This window comes from Rana temporaria, chromosome 3 (genome assembly GCF_905171775.1).
Source record: "Rana temporaria chromosome 3, aRanTem1.1, whole genome shotgun sequence".
Classification (NCBI taxonomy): domain Eukaryota; kingdom Metazoa; phylum Chordata; class Amphibia; order Anura; family Ranidae; genus Rana; species Rana temporaria.
Window position 1 is genome coordinate 10,148,978 of NC_053491.1, and position 19,045 is coordinate 10,168,022.

General features: G+C 49.5%; 1 protein-coding gene across 12 annotated transcripts in view; it reads left to right on the top strand.

Moving 5' to 3' along the window:
- Window positions 1–19,045, top strand: part of ITGA11 (integrin subunit alpha 11) — a 303,932-nt gene that overhangs the window by 270,130 nt on the left and 14,757 nt on the right. For all 12 annotated transcript variants that reach the window (XR_005747817.1, XR_005747814.1, XR_005747815.1 and 9 more), the window contains 3 exons: window positions 1,874–1,984; window positions 2,062–2,148; window positions 18,375–18,485. Coding sequence is in view for 1 of the 12 variants with exons in the window: in XM_040342234.1 (XP_040198168.1) it covers window positions 1,874–1,984; window positions 2,062–2,148; window positions 18,375–18,485 (309 nt within the window). In the remaining 11 variants the exon portion in view is untranslated. The remainder of the gene's footprint in view (window positions 1–1,873; window positions 1,985–2,061; window positions 2,149–18,374; window positions 18,486–19,045) is intronic.

A 19,045-nucleotide genomic window follows, 5' to 3' on the forward strand; every position in this document is an offset into this window, starting at 1 on the left:
GTACGAATTTACGAATGTTCAAATTTATGAATGTACAAATTTGCGAATGTACGAATTTACAAATAAACGAATGTACGAATTTACAAATATACGAATGTACGAATTTACAAATATACGAATGTTCGAATTTACAAATATACGAATGTTCGAATTCACAAATGTATGAATTTATGAATGTACAAATTTTTTAATGTACGAATTTACAAATATACGAATTGTACGAATTTTCAAACTTACGAATGTACGAATGTACAAATTTACAAATATACGAATGTACGAATTTACAAATATACGAATGTACGAATTTTCAAACTTACGAATGTACGAATTTTCAAACTTACGAATGTTAGAATTCACGAATGTTAGAATTTATAAATGTACGAATTTACGAATGTTCAAATTTATGAATGTACAAATTTACGAATGTACAAATTTATGAATTTACGAATGTGCAAATTTACGAATGTACGAATTTACAAATATACGAATGTACGAATTTACAAACTTACGAATGTTCAAATTTACGAATGTACGAATTTAAAAATGTATGAATGTACAAATTTACAAATTGATGAATGTACAAATTTACAAATTTACGAATGTCCAAATTACGAATGTACGAATTTACAAATATGCGAATGTACAAATTTACAAATATACGAATGTACGAATTTTCAAACTTACGAATGATAGAATTCACGAATGATAGAATTTATAAATGTACGAATTTACGAATGTTCAAATTTATGAATGTACAAATTTACGAATGTACGAATTTACAAATATACGAATGTACGAATTTACAAATATACGAATGTACGAATTTACAAATATACGAATGTACGAATTTACAAATATACGAATGTACGAATTTACAAATATACGAATGTACGAATTTACAAATATACGAATGTACGAATTTACAAATATACGAATGTTCGAATTTACAAATATACGAATGTTCGAATTCACAAATGTATGAATTTATGAATGTACAAATTTATGAATGTACAAATTTTTTAATGTACGAATTTACAAATATACGAATGTACGAATTTTCAAACTTACGAATGTACGAATTTTCAAACTTACGAATGTTAGAATTCACGAATGTTAGAATTTATAAATGTTAGAATTTACGAATGTTCAAATTTATGAATGTACAAATTTACGAATGTGCAAATTTACGAATGTACGAATTTACAAATATACGAATGTACGAATTTACAAACTTACGAATGTTCAAATTTATGAATGTACAAATTTATGAATGTACACATTTATGAATGTACAAATTTATGAATGTACAAATTTACGAATGTACGAATTTACAAATATACGAATGTACGAATTTATGAATGTACGAATCAGTGCCGATCCTGACCTCCCTGGGGCCCTAAGCAAAATTACATGTCACATTAAAATAAAGTTGAGGGGGGGGGGGGCGCTGCTGACAGTGACATGTCTCATTAAAGATTAACGTTGAGTAGCAGGGGGAGGGGGTGTTCTGCTGATGGAAATGACATCTTACATTAAAGTGAAAAGTGGAGGGGGTGCTGACTTACCTCTTCTCCCATGCAGCCAGCGAGTTGAGAAGCGGGGTGAGGGGCCTGAAAATGACTTCTCACCAGGCGGGGCCTCCAGTAATTTGGGCGGCCCTCTGCAGCTTTGCGGGGCCCTAAGAGGCTTGCATAGTGAGCCTATAGGGCGGATCGGCCCTGGTACGAATGTACGAATTTACAAATATACGAATGTACGAAATGCGATCATAACGAATGACCTGAAAAACTAAAAACAAATGAAACTAAAACTAACACATTTTTTGGCAGTGCACATGTCTCATCTGCTGTAAACCTTTTTGTGTGTTTTACAGATACAGAATCTGGGCTTCTTCCCTGAGGATATCACAGTGAAGATCACCATTCCGGTGGCAACTCGCGGTGGTAATCGTCTGCTCCTCTTACAACAGCTGACCAATGACCAGGTACTTCATCCAACCATATTATCGGACGAACAATCTCCTAGTCTCTCCTATAATACTAATGACTTCTTCTGTTCCAGGGGAATGAAAGCTGTAACGTTTGGGGAAATAGCACAGATTACCGCAGGAGGCCATCGGAGGAGGACATCAGCCACATACCTCAGCTGGTAACTTATATAGACCTGTGATGGGGTGGGGTGGGATTCTGACACTGGAGTTATTAAATACCATTCATTATTCCCTTATCCTTGGAGTGTGAATCTTTAAAGGTGAACTTCAGGCACCAAAACTTTTTATATATATTCCTAAGCAACCACAAAGGCCCAGATTCAAGAAGCAATTGCGCCTGCGTAACCATAGTTACGCAGCGCAATTGCTTACTTGCGCCGGCGTAACAAATGCTCCTGATTCAGGAACTTCGTTACGCCGACTGCAGCCTAAGATATGCGTGGCATAAGGCTCTTATGCCCGCATATCTTAGGCTGCATTCTTGCGATGGCCGCTAGGTGGCGTTCCCGTTGTGCTCAGCGTATAGTATGCAAATTGCATACTAACGCCGATTCACTACGGTACGGGCGCCCTGCGTACGCAGTTTACGTCGTTTGCGTACGGCGTGTTTAGCGTAAGGCTGCCCCTTCTAATAGCAGGGGCAGCCAATGCTAAAGTATACCCGTCGTTCCCGCGTCGCGAAATTTGAAATTTACGTTGTTTGCGTAAGTGAATCGTGAATGGCGCTGGACGCCATTCACGTTCACTTTGAAGCAAATGACGTCCTTGCGACGTCATTTACCGCAATGCACGTCGGGAAAGTTTCCCGACAGAGCATGCGCTCTACGCTCGGCGCGGGAACGCGCCTAATTTAAATGATTCCCGCCCCCCTACGGGATCATTTAAATTGCACGCGCTTACGCCGGGCATTTTGCCAGCGCGCCCACGCAATTTACGGAGCTACTGCTCCGTGAATGAAGGGCATCGCAGTAAATTTGCGGGGGCGCAGGGCAAAAACGTTGCCCTGCGCCTCCGTAAAAAAAGCGCAAATCTACCTGAATCCGGGCCAAAGTGTATAAACCCAGTTTGTGTGCAACGAATGCTTTTGCAAACCTAGATATTCCCATATAAAAGTAGCACCGACAACACCACCGGGCTTCACATAACCTGAGCAAAGAGCAGAGCTGTGGGAGGGACCCAGCAGGCTCCACCCACTACAGAAAACTACAGGAAGGCGGGCGGAGACAAGACCAGTCACCCCGCACACAGAGAGAGAGCAGCAGTGAGCGGTCTTTATTACAGGAAGTCTCACACTGGATTACTGCACTGATCTGGAAGAAACACACAAAGCTCACCAAGGAGAATACACATTATAAATGTATTTAGATAATATTTACTTATCCCAGAGACAGTGGCGTATCCTCTATGGGTGAAATGTGTGCTGTGCCCACGGACCCCAAGGTGGGGGGGGGCCCACTGTGCCCTCATACATTGCACAATGCTGTTGTCACTCACAGCTGCAGCAAAGATCCAGTTGCCGGTCTGCAGGGGGCAGGTCCCTGTTTCCAGGGGGGGAGGAGGACTGTTGTTAGCTTCTGCTAAGACAAATCATAGCCCCGTTAGCCCCGCCTGGACCCAGGGAAAGGAAGTAGAGAGCCTGTGCAGAGGAAGGAACCACCATGAGGCCAGTGGAATAGAGATTCACATACTACTTACCCTTTAACCCTCCATCCTTTCCTACTGACCCCTGAACTCTGCGTCCCGTCCTACTGACCCCTGAACTCTGTTTAATTTACTACTGATCCTGAACTCTGTTTAATTTACTACTGAACCTGAACTCTGTGCCACTTACTAGGGACCCTGGACCTTTGCATCACCTATTACTAACCCCTGAACTCTGCATCCCGTCCTACGGACCCCTGAAGTCTGGGTCCCTTCTTACTGATCCCAAACTCTGCCTCCCTTCCCATAAACTTTGCATCCCTTTCTACTGACCCCTGAACTCCGCGTCCCTTTCCTACTGACCCCTGAACTCTGCGTAGCTTTCCTACTGACCCCTGAACTCTACATCCCTTTCCTACTGACCCCTGAACTCTACATCCCTTTCCTACTGACCCCTGAACTCTGCATCCCAACCTACTGACCCCTGAACTTTACATTCCGTCCTACTGACCCCTGAACTCTGCATTCGTATCTACTGACCCCTGAACTCTCCACCCCTTTCTACTGACCCCCGAACTTTGTGTAACTTACTACTAACTCCTGAACTCTGCATCCCTTTCCTACTGACCCCCGAACTCTGCATCCCTTTCCTAATGACCCCTGAACTCTGCATCCCTTTCCTACTGACCCCTGAACTCTGCATTCCATCCTACTGAACTCTGCATCCCTTTCCTAATGACCCCTGAACTCTGCATCCCTTTCCTAATGACCCCTGAACTCTGCGTCCCTTTCCTACTGACCCCTGAACTCTGCATTCCATCCTACTGAACTCTGCATCCCTTTCCTAATGACCCCTGAACGCTACATCCCTTTCCTAATGACCCTTAAACTCAGCGCCCCTTTCCTACTAACCATGAACTCTGCATCCCAACCTACTGACCCCTGAACTTTACATTCCGTCCTACTGACCCCTGAACTCTGCATTCTTATCTACTGACCCCTGAACTCTCCACCCCTTTCTACTGACCCCTGAACTCTCCACCCCTTTCTACTGACCCCTGAACTCTGTGTAACTTACTGCTAACCCCTGAACTCTGCATCCCGTCCTACGGACCCCTGACGTCTGGGTCCTTTCCTATTGACCCCTGAACTATGCATCACTTGCTATTGAACCCCAAACTTTGCATCCCTTCCTACTGTCCCCTGAACTCTGTGTAACTTACTACTGACCACTGAACTCTCATCTCTTCCTACTGATCCCTGAACGCTGCATCCCTACCTTCCTTTTCCCTCAACTCTGCATCCCTTCCTACTGACCCTTGAACTTTGCTTGCCTTCCCATTGACCCCTGAACTCTGCGTCCCTTATTATGAACTTTGAATGCCTTTGTATTAATCGCTGAAGTCTACGTCCCTTCCTACTGACCTCTGAACTCTGCATCCCTTCCTACTGATCCCCGAACTCTGCGCCACTTACTACTGACCCCTGAACTTTTCTTCCCTTCCCACTGACCCCTGAACCCTGTGTCCCTTCCTACTGATTCCCGAACTCTGTGTCCCTTCCTATGAACTTTGCATCCCTTCCTAATGACCCCTGAACTTTCCATCCCTTCCTACTGATCCCCAAACTCTGCATCACTACTGATCCTTGAACTTTGCATCCCTTCCTACTGACCCCTGAACTCGGCGTCCCTTTCCTACTGACCCCTGAACTCTTCGCCCCTTCCCCCTGATCCCCGAACTCTGCCTGCCTTCCTACTGACCCCTGAACTCTGTGTAACTTACTACTGACCACTGAACTCTGCATCCCGTCCTACTGACCCCTGAACTCTGTGTAACTTACTACTGACCCTGGACCTTTGCATCACCTATTACTAACCCCTGAACTCTGCATCCCGTCCTACGGACCCCTAAAGTCTGGGTCCCTTCTTACTGATCCCCGAACTTTGCCTCCCTTCCCATGAACTTTGCATCCCTTACTACTGGCCCCTGAACTCTGTGTCCTTTCCTACTGGCCCCTGAACTCTGTGTAACTTACTACTGACCACTGAACTATGCATCCCGTCCTACTGACCCCTGAACTCTGTGTAACTTACTACTGACCCTGGACCTTTGCATCACCTATTACTAACCCCTGAACTCTGCATCCCGTCCTACGGACCCCTAAAGTCTGGGTCCCTTCTTACTGATCCCTGAACTCTGCATTCTTATCTACTGACCCCTGAACTCTCCACCCCTTTCTACTGACCCCTGAACTCTCCACCCCTTTCTACTGACCCCTGAACTCTGTGTAACTTACTGCTAACCCCTGAACTCTGCATCCCGTCCTACGGACCCCTGACGTCTGGGTCCTTTCCTATTGACCCCTGAACTATGCATCACTTGCTATTGAACCCCAAACTTTGCATCCCTTCCTACTGTCCCCTGAACTCTGTGTAACTTACTACTGACCACTGAACTCTCATCTCTTCCTACTGATCCCTGAACGCTGCATCCCTACCTTCCTTTTCCCTCAACTCTGCATCCCTTCCTACTGACCCTTGAACTTTGCTTGCCTTCCCATTGACCCCTGAACTCTGCGTCCCTTATTATGAACTTTGAATGCCTTTGTATTAATCGCTGAAGTCTACGTCCCTTCCTACTGACCTCTGAACTCTGCATCCCTTCCTACTGATCCCCGAACTCTGCGCCACTTACTACTGACCCCTGAACTTTTCTTCCCTTCCCACTGACCCCTGAACCCTGTGTCCCTTCCTACTGATTCCCGAACTCTGTGTCCCTTCCTATGAACTTTGCATCCCTTCCTAATGACCCCTGAACTTTCCATCCCTTCCTACTGATCCCCAAACTCTGCATCACTACTGATCCTTGAACTTTGCATCCCTTCCTACTGACCCCTGAACTCGGCGTCCCTTTCCTACTGACCCCTGAACTCTTCGCCCCTTCCCCCTGATCCCCGAACTCTGCCTGCCTTCCTACTGACCCCTGAACTCTGTGTAACTTACTACTGACCACTGAACTCTGCATCCCGTCCTACTGACCCCTGAACTCTGTGTAACTTACTACTGACCCTGGACCTTTGCATCACCTATTACTAACCCCTGAACTCTGCATCCCGTCCTACGGACCCCTAAAGTCTGGGTCCCTTCTTACTGATCCCCGAACTTTGCCTCCCTTCCCATGAACTTTGCATCCCTTACTACTGGCCCCTGAACTCTGTGTCCTTTCCTACTGGCCCCTGAACTCTGTGTAACTTACTACTGACCACTGAACTATGCATCCCGTCCTACTGACCCCTGAACTCTGTGTAACTTACTACTGACCCTGGACCTTTGCATCACCTATTACTAACCCCTGAACTCTGCATCCCGTCCTACGGACCCCTAAAGTCTGGGTCCCTTCTTACTGATCCCTGAACTCTGCATTCTTATCTACTGACCCCTGAACTCTCCACCCCTTTCTACTGACCCCTGAACTCTCCACCCCTTTCTACTGACCCCTGAACTCTGTGTAACTTACTGCTAACCCCTGAACTCTGCATCCCGTCCTACGGACCCCTGACGTCTGGGTCCTTTCCTATTGACCCCTGAACTATGCATCACTTGCTATTGAACCCCAAACTTTGCATCCCTTCCTACTGTCCCCTGAACTCTGTGTAACTTACTACTGACCACTGAACTCTCATCTCTTCCTACTGATCCCTGAACGCTGCATCCCTACCTTCCTTTTCCCTCAACTCTGCATCCCTTCCTACTGACCCTTGAACTTTGCTTGCCTTCCCATTGACCCCTGAACTCTGCGTCCCTTATTATGAACTTTGAATGCCTTTGTATTAATCGCTGAAGTCTACGTCCCTTCCTACTGACCTCTGAACTCTGCATCCCTTCCTACTGATCCCCGAACTCTGCGCCACTTACTACTGACCCCTGAACTTTTCTTCCCTTCCCACTGACCCCTGAACCCTGTGTCCCTTCCTACTGATTCCCGAACTCTGTGTCCCTTCCTATGAACTTTGCATCCCTTCCTAATGACCCCTGAACTTTCCATCCCTTCCTACTGATCCCCAAACTCTGCATCACTACTGATCCTTGAACTTTGCATCCCTTCCTACTGACCCCTGAACTCGGCGTCCCTTTCCTACTGACCCCTGAACTCTTCGCCCCTTCCCCCTGATCCCCGAACTCTGCCTGCCTTCCTACTGACCCCTGAACTCTGTGTAACTTACTACTGACCACTGAACTCTGCATCCCGTCCTACTGACCCCTGAACTCTGTGTAACTTACTACTGACCCTGGACCTTTGCATCACCTATTACTAACCCCTGAACTCTGCATCCCGTCCTACGGACCCCTAAAGTCTGGGTCCCTTCTTACTGATCCCCGAACTTTGCCTCCCTTCCCATGAACTTTGCATCCCTTACTACTGGCCCCTGAACTCTGTGTCCTTTCCTACTGGCCCCTGAACTCTGTGTAACTTACTACTGACCACTGAACTATGCATCCCGTCCTACTGACCCCTGAACTCTGTGTAACTTACTACTGACCCTGGACCTTTGCATCACCTATTACTAACCCCTGAACTCTGCATCCCGTCCTACGGACCCCTAAAGTCTGGGTCCCTTCTTACTGATCCCCGAACTCTGCCTCCCTTCCCATGAACTTTGCATCCCTTACTACTGGCCCCTGAACTCTGTGTCCTTTCCTACTGGCCCCTGAACTCTGCATCACCTACTACTGACTCTGTCAATTATCCTGACCCCTTAACTCTCTGAGTCACCTACTACTGACCCCATGCATTCTGTGTCCCTTTAAACCAATTCTCAGTGCAATAAAATTGGCACATTATTTTTGCCATGGTGTGTTGCACACACCGTACTTTCTTTTCATCAGGGCCCATTTTATGATCTTGCACACAGGCCCCCCGCTTTCAGAAAACTCCCCTTCCCAGGGTTTAGCTTTAGTAATGGCAAAAATAGCTTCCCCTACCCTTCTTACTGACTGGAATCCACACCAGTAGTTAATCTGTTGGTGTGCCAACATTCCAGCCTTCCCTTAGCTCTTTCACAGTAATCGCTCCTTGTCAGCATAGGACGGCGGCGGCGGCTAACACACCAACACTCCAAGTTCTACCAGACTAGTGCTATTTGATAGCAACTTCCTACGTTTCAGGAATATCACTAGGTCCTCAACCAGTCTATAAACTTGGGTGTGCTAGGCCTCTTTCACATGGTCGTTGTAAGTGTGGTAAAACCAAGCAATTGAGTCGCTTATCATACCTGAAATGGTTGCACGGTCAGAGCAGTGGCAGCCCTGTCTATTAGGGGCACCCGAGTGCCACCCCCTCTATCCTAGCCACCACCCCCCCCCCATATGAATAATGGTTAGATTCATGCATAGCCATCGTGGCCAGCCCCTTTTCAGGCATCCGGCCCCTTTCTGGACGCCAGGCGCTAAAATTACAGCGGCGGTGTGAATTTTGAAGCACCTGATTAAAGTGATAGGCTCTAATAGGCTTCAAAATAGGATGGCTCGTGGCGCAGAGCATTGCACCATGAACCCACCCAGGTGTTACAACAGTGAATTAATATTCGCTCTTGTAACACTGATCCTCAATCCGGCCAATCAGAAGTGGATGTGAGACCCATTTTCTGATTGGCCGAAAAGAGAAGACTGTCGATTGGCCGCCGAGCAGAAGAGGAAGGAAACAGAAGCCATCGCTGCTGTGGAGAGCAGAGGAACGGGAGGCTGCCGCGGGGCATTCGAAGCCAAGATGGGGTAAGTGCAACTGACCGACCTCCACTGGGTCAGAGGTTAGGCACAGGGACCAGTAGCTATAGCAGTAGAGAGGCTCCCACCGCCCAGAGGCGATTCAGTTCGCATGTGTTGCGCTATATGAGTTTCTCACTCACCGACCAGCTGGATAAGTAAACAAGCAGTTCACCCTGGCAGATGACACAGGCTCACCCGAGGTGTGGGGTCTAAGCACCAACCGGTATTCACCAGAGCTCCTTATGGTTGGAGATGGGTTTTGCTGCATGTTGGCACCAGGTCGCGGTCCCCTTAGGATTGCCTCACCAGGAGGTGAGCAGGCCAGGGTCCAGTAGCAGATATAGCAGGTAGAGATCAAGCAGAAGCGTAGTCAGTAAACAAGCCAAAGGTCTGTAACAAGTGGTTGCAGGTTGCAAACAAGCCGAAGGTTGGTAACGAGTGGTAGCGAAGATATACGGATGGCAGCAGGAGTGACAATAGCAAGATATTGGCTGAAGAGAGCACAATAATCTGGCAAACAGAAAGTGCAAATGTATGGCTTAAATAGGAAGTTTGCGGGAGGAGCAAAGAGTTCAAGGTTCACCAGAAACAAGGTTCAAGGCAAGATTGTCTAAGGAATCAGGGAGGGGGCTGTTCAGCATCTCAGGTGGCTCTGCAAGAAGAGATACTGCCAGACACAGCAGAGGTTGTAGGTTCAGATCCGGGTCCTGACAAATGGTCACCAGATGGTCCCACGCGCATGCACGTTGCCCTGCAGCATGACAAAAAAAGTAGGCCATATCATGTTCAGTAGGCGATACTGCCTGCCAGCCTGCCCCAAAGAAAACCTGGGCTGAGGAAGAGGTGAGATACCTTGAAACGCACCCTACTGCTCATCTTCAAGGGTGACGTCAGAGGAGGGCGAACCCTGGCTGGTACTTGTTCTTACTTATGCAGCAGTTCTGGGGCCACAGGAGTCCCTATCAGAGATTACCAGCTTGCTCACTGTGCAATGACCAAGCGGTATTCCACCATTCATCTGCCACTTTAACCCCTGTGAGTGCGTTTTTTTACATTTTTTTTTTTTTTTTAAATCAAAGAGCTTTTATTCGAGCAAAACAATAACATACAGGGTATACATGCAGCATTCAGGTACAGTACATGTCCGGTGATCATGAATAAAATGCAGGTACAAGTGTGTCGATAACAGGTACATAGAACACAGGTGGCAGGGATTACAACTACGCTCAAACCCAATCACCCCAGAATGTAGACCGAGGTTGGCAGAGTGGACTGTTAGGCCGCCCACACCCCTCCCAGTCTCCCGTTCCCCCCTGCACGACCGGAGACCCCTCAAGCGCATCTGTCGCTCCTAGGTACATGTTGCAGATGAGTTCAACCATTTCCCCCAAATTTTTTCGTATTTGGCCGGGCAGCCCCTGTGCGAATATACCAGTTTCTTATACGGCAGTACACTGTTGACCTCCGCCAGCCAGTGGGATAGCTCTGGGGGCTCTGGTCGCATCCACACCCGTGCTATGACCTTTCGGGCTATGAACAGCGTCTCGTGTAGGAACACTGCAAGGGATTTAGTTATGCCAACATCTGGGAAAATTCCCAGCAGACATGGTTTGGGCTGTAGGGTGATGGGGGACCCCATTCTGTCATGGAGGAACTTCACCACCTGTTCCCAGAAAGCCTGGACCTTTGCGCACTGCCAGATTAAATGGAAAAAGGTGCCTGTATTGTGGTTGCACATTGGACACATGGCGGGAAAATCCCTCCTGTACTTGGAGATCCTGAGGGGTGTGAGATATGCTCTATTTAGGATAAAGGTTTGCGTGAGGCGATCTGACAGTTTCGGGGATACAAGTTTACAAGCATCTAAAGCGTCACTCCACTCGTCATCTTCCAGTGGGCCCACCTCCCTCTCCCACCTGGGCTTTAGGGCGTAGGCAGACACTGTTGCTTTCGGGAGTGTGATCATGGTGTGGAATTGGGTGATCAGTTTTTTGGGGTCGGGGTATTTAACTGCCGCCATAAGGGGGTTGTCGGCTAAGGCCAGGTCGTCCTGGGGGAACTGGGCCTGGAAGGCGTGTCGTAGCTGGGCGTAGCGGAACAACATGTGGTCGGGCAGGTCATATTCGGTCTGTAGCACATTGAAGGGTTTGAGTTTTCCGTTTCTGGTGACATGGGACAAATAGTAAATTCCCCTAGTACTCCACACCTCAGTGGCTTGCATGCGTTCCAGCTCCGGCAGGGCAGAATTGTGCCACAAGGAGGTGTAGCCATGTAGGGGCGAAATGCCCAGCCTATCGGACACCACGCTCCACACCCTACTGTAATGGTACAGCAGGGAGTGGCGTCCCCCCACCACCCTCACCCCCCCTGCAATCACCACCATGGGGTCACCTAGTGACTGGGTCCACGCAGGGCACAGGAGGCGAAGGAACCTAGTCCTGTCCACCTTGTCCACGTGGAATAGTTGTGACATCTGGGCAGCCAAATAGTATGCATTGAAGTCTGGTACCGCCAGTCCGGCTAGGTCTGTCGGGTTTTTCAGTCTGTGCCAGGGGAGTTTGTGCCTCGCGGTGCCCCATACAAACGGCTTAAGAAGGGTTTCCAGCAGTCTGAAGCACCTAAGCACCAGATACACCGGTGAATGCCACACCATGTATAGAATCTTAGGCAGCAGAATCATCTTTATTAAATTTATGCGGCCCATGACTCCTATTGGGAGTCGGGCCCAGGCTTGCGTTCTCAACTTCAGCATATCATACAATGGCGTAACATTCAGTGAGATATAGTCTGCCGGGTCTCTAGTGGTCTGGATCCCCAGATACTTGATCTTGGCCACTCTCTGCAATGGGAGAAGGGCCCCTGCCCTTGTCATCGGGTAGCTATCTAGTGGGAGTATTTGGGATTTGTCCCAGTTGATCCTGAGACCTGAGAAAGCGCCGAAGCTCTCTATCAGGGCCAGTGCCAGTGAGAGAGAATCAGTGGAGTCGTCCAAATACAAAAGTGTGTCGTCCGCGTACGTACTAATTCTTTCCTCAACGTCCCCCCTCCGTAGGCCCTTTATATCTGGGTGTGTGCGTATGGCAATTGCCAGCGGTTCCGCCGCCAAAGCATACAGCAGCGGCGACAGGGGGCAGCCCTGCCTCGTGCCGCGCCGCAGAGGGAATTGATCTGAGGGCCACCCGTTGGCCAGAACTCTAGCCACAGGGGCCTGATAAAGAAGCTTCACCCATTGTATGAATTTGGGGCCTATCCCGTATTTGGCGAGGCATGTCCATAGGTACCGCCATTCCACCGAGTCAAACGCCTTGGCAGTATCCAAGGCGACTATTATTCTAGACCCTGGATTGTCGTGATTGGCCTGGAGGTTGATGAACAGCCTCCTGAGGTTAAAAGAGGTGTTCCGGCCAGGCATAAAACCTGCCTGGTCGGCATGCACCAGGGAGAGGATTACGGTGTTAAGGCGGGTCGAGAGTACCTTAGCTAGAATCTTGATGTCTACCTGTAGGAGGGAAATGGGGCGGTATGATTCCGGCATGTGAGGGTCCTTTCCTGGCTTGGGGATTAATACTATGGTGGCTTCCCTCATCGAGGGCGGAAGCTCTGAGCCCTCGAGGATGGAATTGTAGAGTGCAAGGAGTCTAGGGACCAATACTTCAGCATAGGTGGAGTAGAATTCGGCCGGAAGGCCATCCGACCCCGGTGCCTTGGACTTCGGGAGTCCAGCCAGAGCGGCGGATATTTCTTCCGCCTTCAATGGTTCCTCAAGTGCCTGAGTCTGCTGTGCAGTCAGTCGGGGGACCTGTAAGCCTGCTAAGAAGTCTTCCGACAGGGAGTCAGAGTCAGGGGCCACCGTGTCGTACAGGGAAGAGAAGAAGTCCTGAAACATCATGGTCACTTTCTCCGGGTCAGTTATCAAATCTCCAGTTGGAGAGCGCAGGGATATCACCACTGGGGGTCTTTCTTCACAGTGTGCCAAGTACGCAAGTAGCTTCCCCGCCCTCTCCCCATGTTCAAACGTCCTCTGCCTGAGAAAGAAGAGTTTTCGCTTCGATTTCTCATAGTGCAACTGGTCTGCTGCCCTGGTGCAGAGCCTAAGTTCGGCAGCCAGGTCAGTCGACGGGTTAGCCGTGTATTCCCTCTCCTTTGCCGCGGCGAGCCCCATAGCCCTATCCAGTGCCTCCGTGGATGTGACCTTAATGGAATTAATACGGGACGAGAGTGTCATGCGTGCGTGTAGCTTGAAGGCCTCCCAAACTGCCCGGGGGGACGCGGAGCCAGAGTTATCCGCAAAGTATCGCTCCCACTCACCCACCAGATCCGCATCCTCCGGGAGCAGGGTCAGCCAAAATGGGTTTAACCGCCACGAAGGGGGCGGACGGGCTCGGGGCAGTGACAGTGTCGTCCAGCACGGACAGTGGTCAGAGAGGGACCGGGGGGAAAAACCCGCGTCCCTCACTCTAGGGAGAAGGGCTGTGGAAACCAGGATTAGATCGATGCGGGACATTGAGCGGTGTGAGGCCGAGAAACAGGAGTATGCCCTGTCCGTGGGGTGGCCGTGTCTCCATGTATCTACGAGGTTGAGATCCGCGAGGAGTCTCGCAAATCTTGTGGGGCGTGCCTCCGCAGACGCGGGCAGATCCCCCACCATCCTGTCCAGGGAGGGGTCTAATACATTATTAAAATCGCCCAGCCATATCGCCGGTGTGTCAGGGTGCAGGGCCATGAAATCAAATCCTGTAATCAATATGGTAGACTGATACGGGGGTGGGACGTAGAATGCCATAAGGAGGACCAGTTCCCCATACATTTTAGCTTTCAAGAAGACATACCTGCCCTGTGGATCTATCACTGAATCCTGGAGTTCAAAGTGTGCCGTTTTGGCAATTAATATAGAGACCCCTCTGGAGTGAGAGGTGTGGACTGAGTGAAAGCCCCAGCCCACCCACGCCCGCCCGAGCGCCCTCGGGGCCAAGCCCTCTGCATGCGTCTCCACCAGGACCACGACGTCCGCCCTCAACTTTTTAAGTATCGCGAATACCGCAGACCGCTTGATGGGATCTCTCATCCCACGGACGTTCCATGTTAGTAGCTTTAGCGTGGTCATGGGACGAGCCAGGGAAGATATAGAACTCCAGGATTCAGACAATTTTCAGATGCATACCACAATCCCCCATGACCACACAGCAACCCAGCCCCATACATCAGTACTGACTTATTGGATTGCCCTTCAGACTTGTTTTGCTCAGATAAACTGTAAAATAAACGAAAAGTAACAGTAACCCACAACCTTCGCATCCCTCCCTCCCCCCACCCTGCCCTGCACTGTCCCCAACTGGTGCGGGCTTGAACCCTTAACTGCCAACAGGGCAAAAGCAGCACCCCATGCATAGTGTAAAAAAATACGGTCATCAAGGATATACATAGGGAGACCATCAGCACAGTCCCGGATGGCATCCAGCCGGATTGCTCAGGGTGTGACCGTGCCGTGGTGGCCTCCCGGGTTTGACAATGGGTTGCTGCAAGTAGGGCGGAATTCCGCTGCGTGCACAAGCACAGTGTAGGACTTTGCCCGCTGTCCATTGCGAGCCCCTAAGTAGCGTTCCTCCCCCCGCCGGAGAGGAGAGATTACAAAGTAGAAGCGACTATATGTCTGCCAGTATATAAAGTTTTGAAAAAAAAGGGGGGTTATTTAGGGTGAGTTAGACTCCTAACCAGGTGAGTCCAGCATCCAAAATGGTAGAGACAAATAAGAAAAGGCATAATGGTATGAGCAAATAATAAAAAAAGGAAAAAAAAAGGGAAAAAACCCCCAATAGAACCCCCCCCCCCAGACCAATGGCTCCTGAAGGGGATTTGCCCGTATGGGGAGTGGAGGATCTCAGTCTCCTGCATGCCACAGCCCTGCAGGGGTGTCTCGGGTGTCCCTGGGCTCCGAGCGTCAGAGAGCAATGTCCAGGATGCAGGTCGGAGCCCACTACACGTCATATGGAGGGGGATGAGCATCCGGCCAAGGAGATGCCGGGGGACAATACCTGTCGGGTTGAGGCACCCCGTCCTGGTACACTAGGGGGAGAAGTGAGGGGGAGCCTCCCGGGGTACGGGGGTAGCCGGGCCCGGCACCCCCGCTAGGGTGCTCAAAACAAATTGTGTGGCTAAGGCGCCAATAACAGTAACACAGCCGAGGGAGACATAGTACTTATCTGCGTCTGTCTTGTCGTTCCAACCAGGTCAGCACCTCCTCCGGGTCTTCAAAGAAATAGGCTCTGTCCTCACCCTCCACGCGTAGACGGGCCGGGAACAGCATGGCATATTTTATGTGCTTGACCCGGAGACGCCGCTTGGCTTCCATGAAGGTCTTCCTTCTGCGCTGCACTTCAGCCGAGAAATCTGGAAAGGCGGCCACCATCTTGTTATCATATGGGATATTACCTCTCTCCCTACTCAGCCGGAGGATAGCGTCTCTGTCTCTATAGTTAAGGAATTTGGCTATGAGCGTGCGGGGGGGTGCCCCGGGTGGCGGCGGTCTGCCCGACATGCGGTGAGCGCGCTCCACAGCAAACATGGGGGAGAAGGCCTCTCTGCCATAGGTGTCCCGGAGCAGCTTTTCCAGGAAGTCTTGTGGGTCTCTCCCTTCCACCCCCTCGGGCAGGCCGACAAACCTCAAATTACACCTGCGACTTCTATTCTCGAGGTCGTCTTGCTTTTGCAGGAGCTGGTTGATCTGCAGCTGCATGGCCTCTGTAGAGTGTTGGATAGGGGGGAGGGAGTCCTCCACGGCGCCCAGTCTCACCTCTGCCTCGGATACCCGCTCCCTCAGCCGCTGCATGTCCTGACGCACCAGGGAGATGTCCACCTTCACCTCCTCTATCTTTGCCGTGAGGGTGGTCTGGCAGGCTGTTACTGCTTCTCGGCAGGATGTGATAGCTAGAAGCACCTTCGCCATGTCCGCGCCGGCTGCTGTTTCCTCTGCCCTCGTGGCGCCGCCATCTTGCGCCGGGGGGTCCTTCTCCTGACGGAGATATTGGTCTATTTTCGGGCCTGCCGACTTGCTCGCCTTAGGTGGGGCCATGATCGCTGGGTGGTCCGGGGTCTGCTGGATCGGTTTGGCAGAAAAAATCTCGGGTGTAACCGCAGGATAGGGTAGATAGGATAAACGGCCGGCGGAGCTCAGCTAGCTAGCGTCCTATCCCATGCCGCTCCAGGCCACGCCCCCCTTTTTTACATTTTTTAATTTTTTAATAATTGTTCTCGATTTGACTTACTGCACTCGGCAGGTTTTGTGCCGTGTCTCTTCTCTCTTATCACCTAACGATTGCTTGCTAACCGCGGCCCCGCCGCTGCTCACACAGTGGTTTACAGTGAGTCTTCAGCATTGCCCGTGTGAATGGGGGGGCTTAGTGAAATTTTTACCATTGGGGTCCACATTGTAAAAGATGTAGCAATGTTTTGCCAAAAATTGCACATTAAAAATTGTAACGGTATGGCCAGTGGGACTCAGAAGCTCTTGAAGGATGCGGGGTACTCCTGCTTCAGCTTCACCAATGACTCTTGGGTCTAGGGTCATCCTATGTCAACTAGGGGCATAGGATGACTGAGAAATGATATCTTGAATTACATGAGATGGGACAGTAATGATAATTCACAGTGTATTGCAGGATATCTTGAAATATTACAGGTGGTTGATTCTGAACCCAACAGGTCAATATTAGTGTGATTCATTCAATGTGGGGACACAGTTAAGGTGTTAATTAAGTCTGGCTCCTAAGATATTTCATTGTGTGATGATAATTAACACTGTATTGTGTGAAAGTTCTATTGATGCTAATATGTGTTGTGAGTTAGCACACTCTAAAGGTCAGACGTCTGACTTATGTTTACTCTAGGAATGTGTATTGTGTAGCAGGTGAGAATAGCTTATCGCGGAGTCAGAATGTCTGTCTAAGATGTGGATTGAGGGGGACTCGTTAGTACCCATTGTATGATGTTGTGGGTGGAGTGTGTCATTGTCCCTTTGATTATTGCAGCATGCTGTATAAAAACCTGAGTTTACCATTAAAGTGTCTATTCGTTTGGAACCAGATAACAGAGCTGTGGGCCAGATTCAGAAAGAATGGCGTAACTTTCGGCGGGCGTAGCGCATCTCATATACGCTACGCCGCCGTAACTTAGAGAGGGGAGTACCGTATTCAGAAAGAACTTGCGCCCTAAGTTACGGCGGCGTAGCGTAAATGGGCCGGCGTAAGCCCGCCTAATTCAAATCATCAAGGCAGTGGGCGTGTTGTATTACAATGAGCCGTGACCCCAGGTATATGAGGGGCCGAACGAACGGCGCATGCGCCGCCCGTTGACGTATCCCAGTGCGCATGCTCAAAATCACGTCGGCTAGAATGCCTAAGATACGTCGAACACTGCCTACGACGTAAACGTAACTTACGCACAGCCCTATTCACGTACGATTTATGTAAACGCTGTAAATTTCGACGGTCGTTCCGATGTCCATACCTTAACATGACTTACCCCTGCCTTATGAGGGGTAAAGTTACGCCGGTCATACGCCTTACGTAAACAGCATATATTAATACGCCGGGCGCAAGTACGTTCGTGAATCGGCGTATCTAGGTCATTTGCATATTTATAATGGGAATGCCAAATGCGTCCTGCGTAACTATGCGCCCACGATACGCCGGCGTAGGCAAGTTACGTCGGACGGCTGAAGCCATGTTTTTGGACGTATCTCGCTTTGTGAATCGGCGCAAAGATGCGACGGCGCACATTTGAAATTACGACGGCGTATCTGGAGATACGCCTACGTAAATGCTTTATGAATCTGGCCCTGTGTGTCTCGTTTTCTGGGGGAAATCCAATGGGTCCTGTCTGCTGGATTGTGGGGTGTCGGAAGCTGTCGTGGGTTGGTGGAATGGAATATCGTAACGGCGTTAACCCCTGACCGTTACAAAAATAATTTTGTTTTTTCAGAATCACAGTAACTCCGATGTTGTATCCATTGATTGCACTATGAGCCTGGCGTCCAATCAGGAAGCAGCACTCACCCTCCATGGGAGATTGTGGAGCAGAACATTCCAAACGGTAAGGAATATCAGATGTGTGAAGAGGGTGTGGCCATCCATCATGTGATTACCAAGATCATACAGTCTATATATATATATACACACACACGTCTACACTTACTGTAAAGCCACCTATGAGCTAGAGTGGCGCGATTCTGACTAAAATGAGAATCACAATTTTTTTGTTAGAATAAAGATCACGATTCTTGCGGCGTAACATTTTTCACACTATACTATTAGGTAGATTCAGAGAGATTGCCGCAACTTTGCGGCGGCGTAGCTTAGCGTGTTTAGGCTACGCCGCCGTAAGTTAGCGAGGCAAGTACTTGATTCTCAAAGTACTTGCCTGCTAAGTTACGGCGGCGTAGCCTAATGCGGGCGGGCGTAAGGGCGCCTAATTCAAATTCGTCTGAGGGGGCGTGTTTTATGGTAATGAGGCTTGACCCGACGTGATTGACGTTTTTTATTAACTGCGCATGCGCTGAGCGCCTACATTTCCCAGTGTGCATTGCGGCTAAGTACGCCGCACGGGCCTATTGATTTCGATGTGGACGTAAACTACGTAAATCCCTATTCACG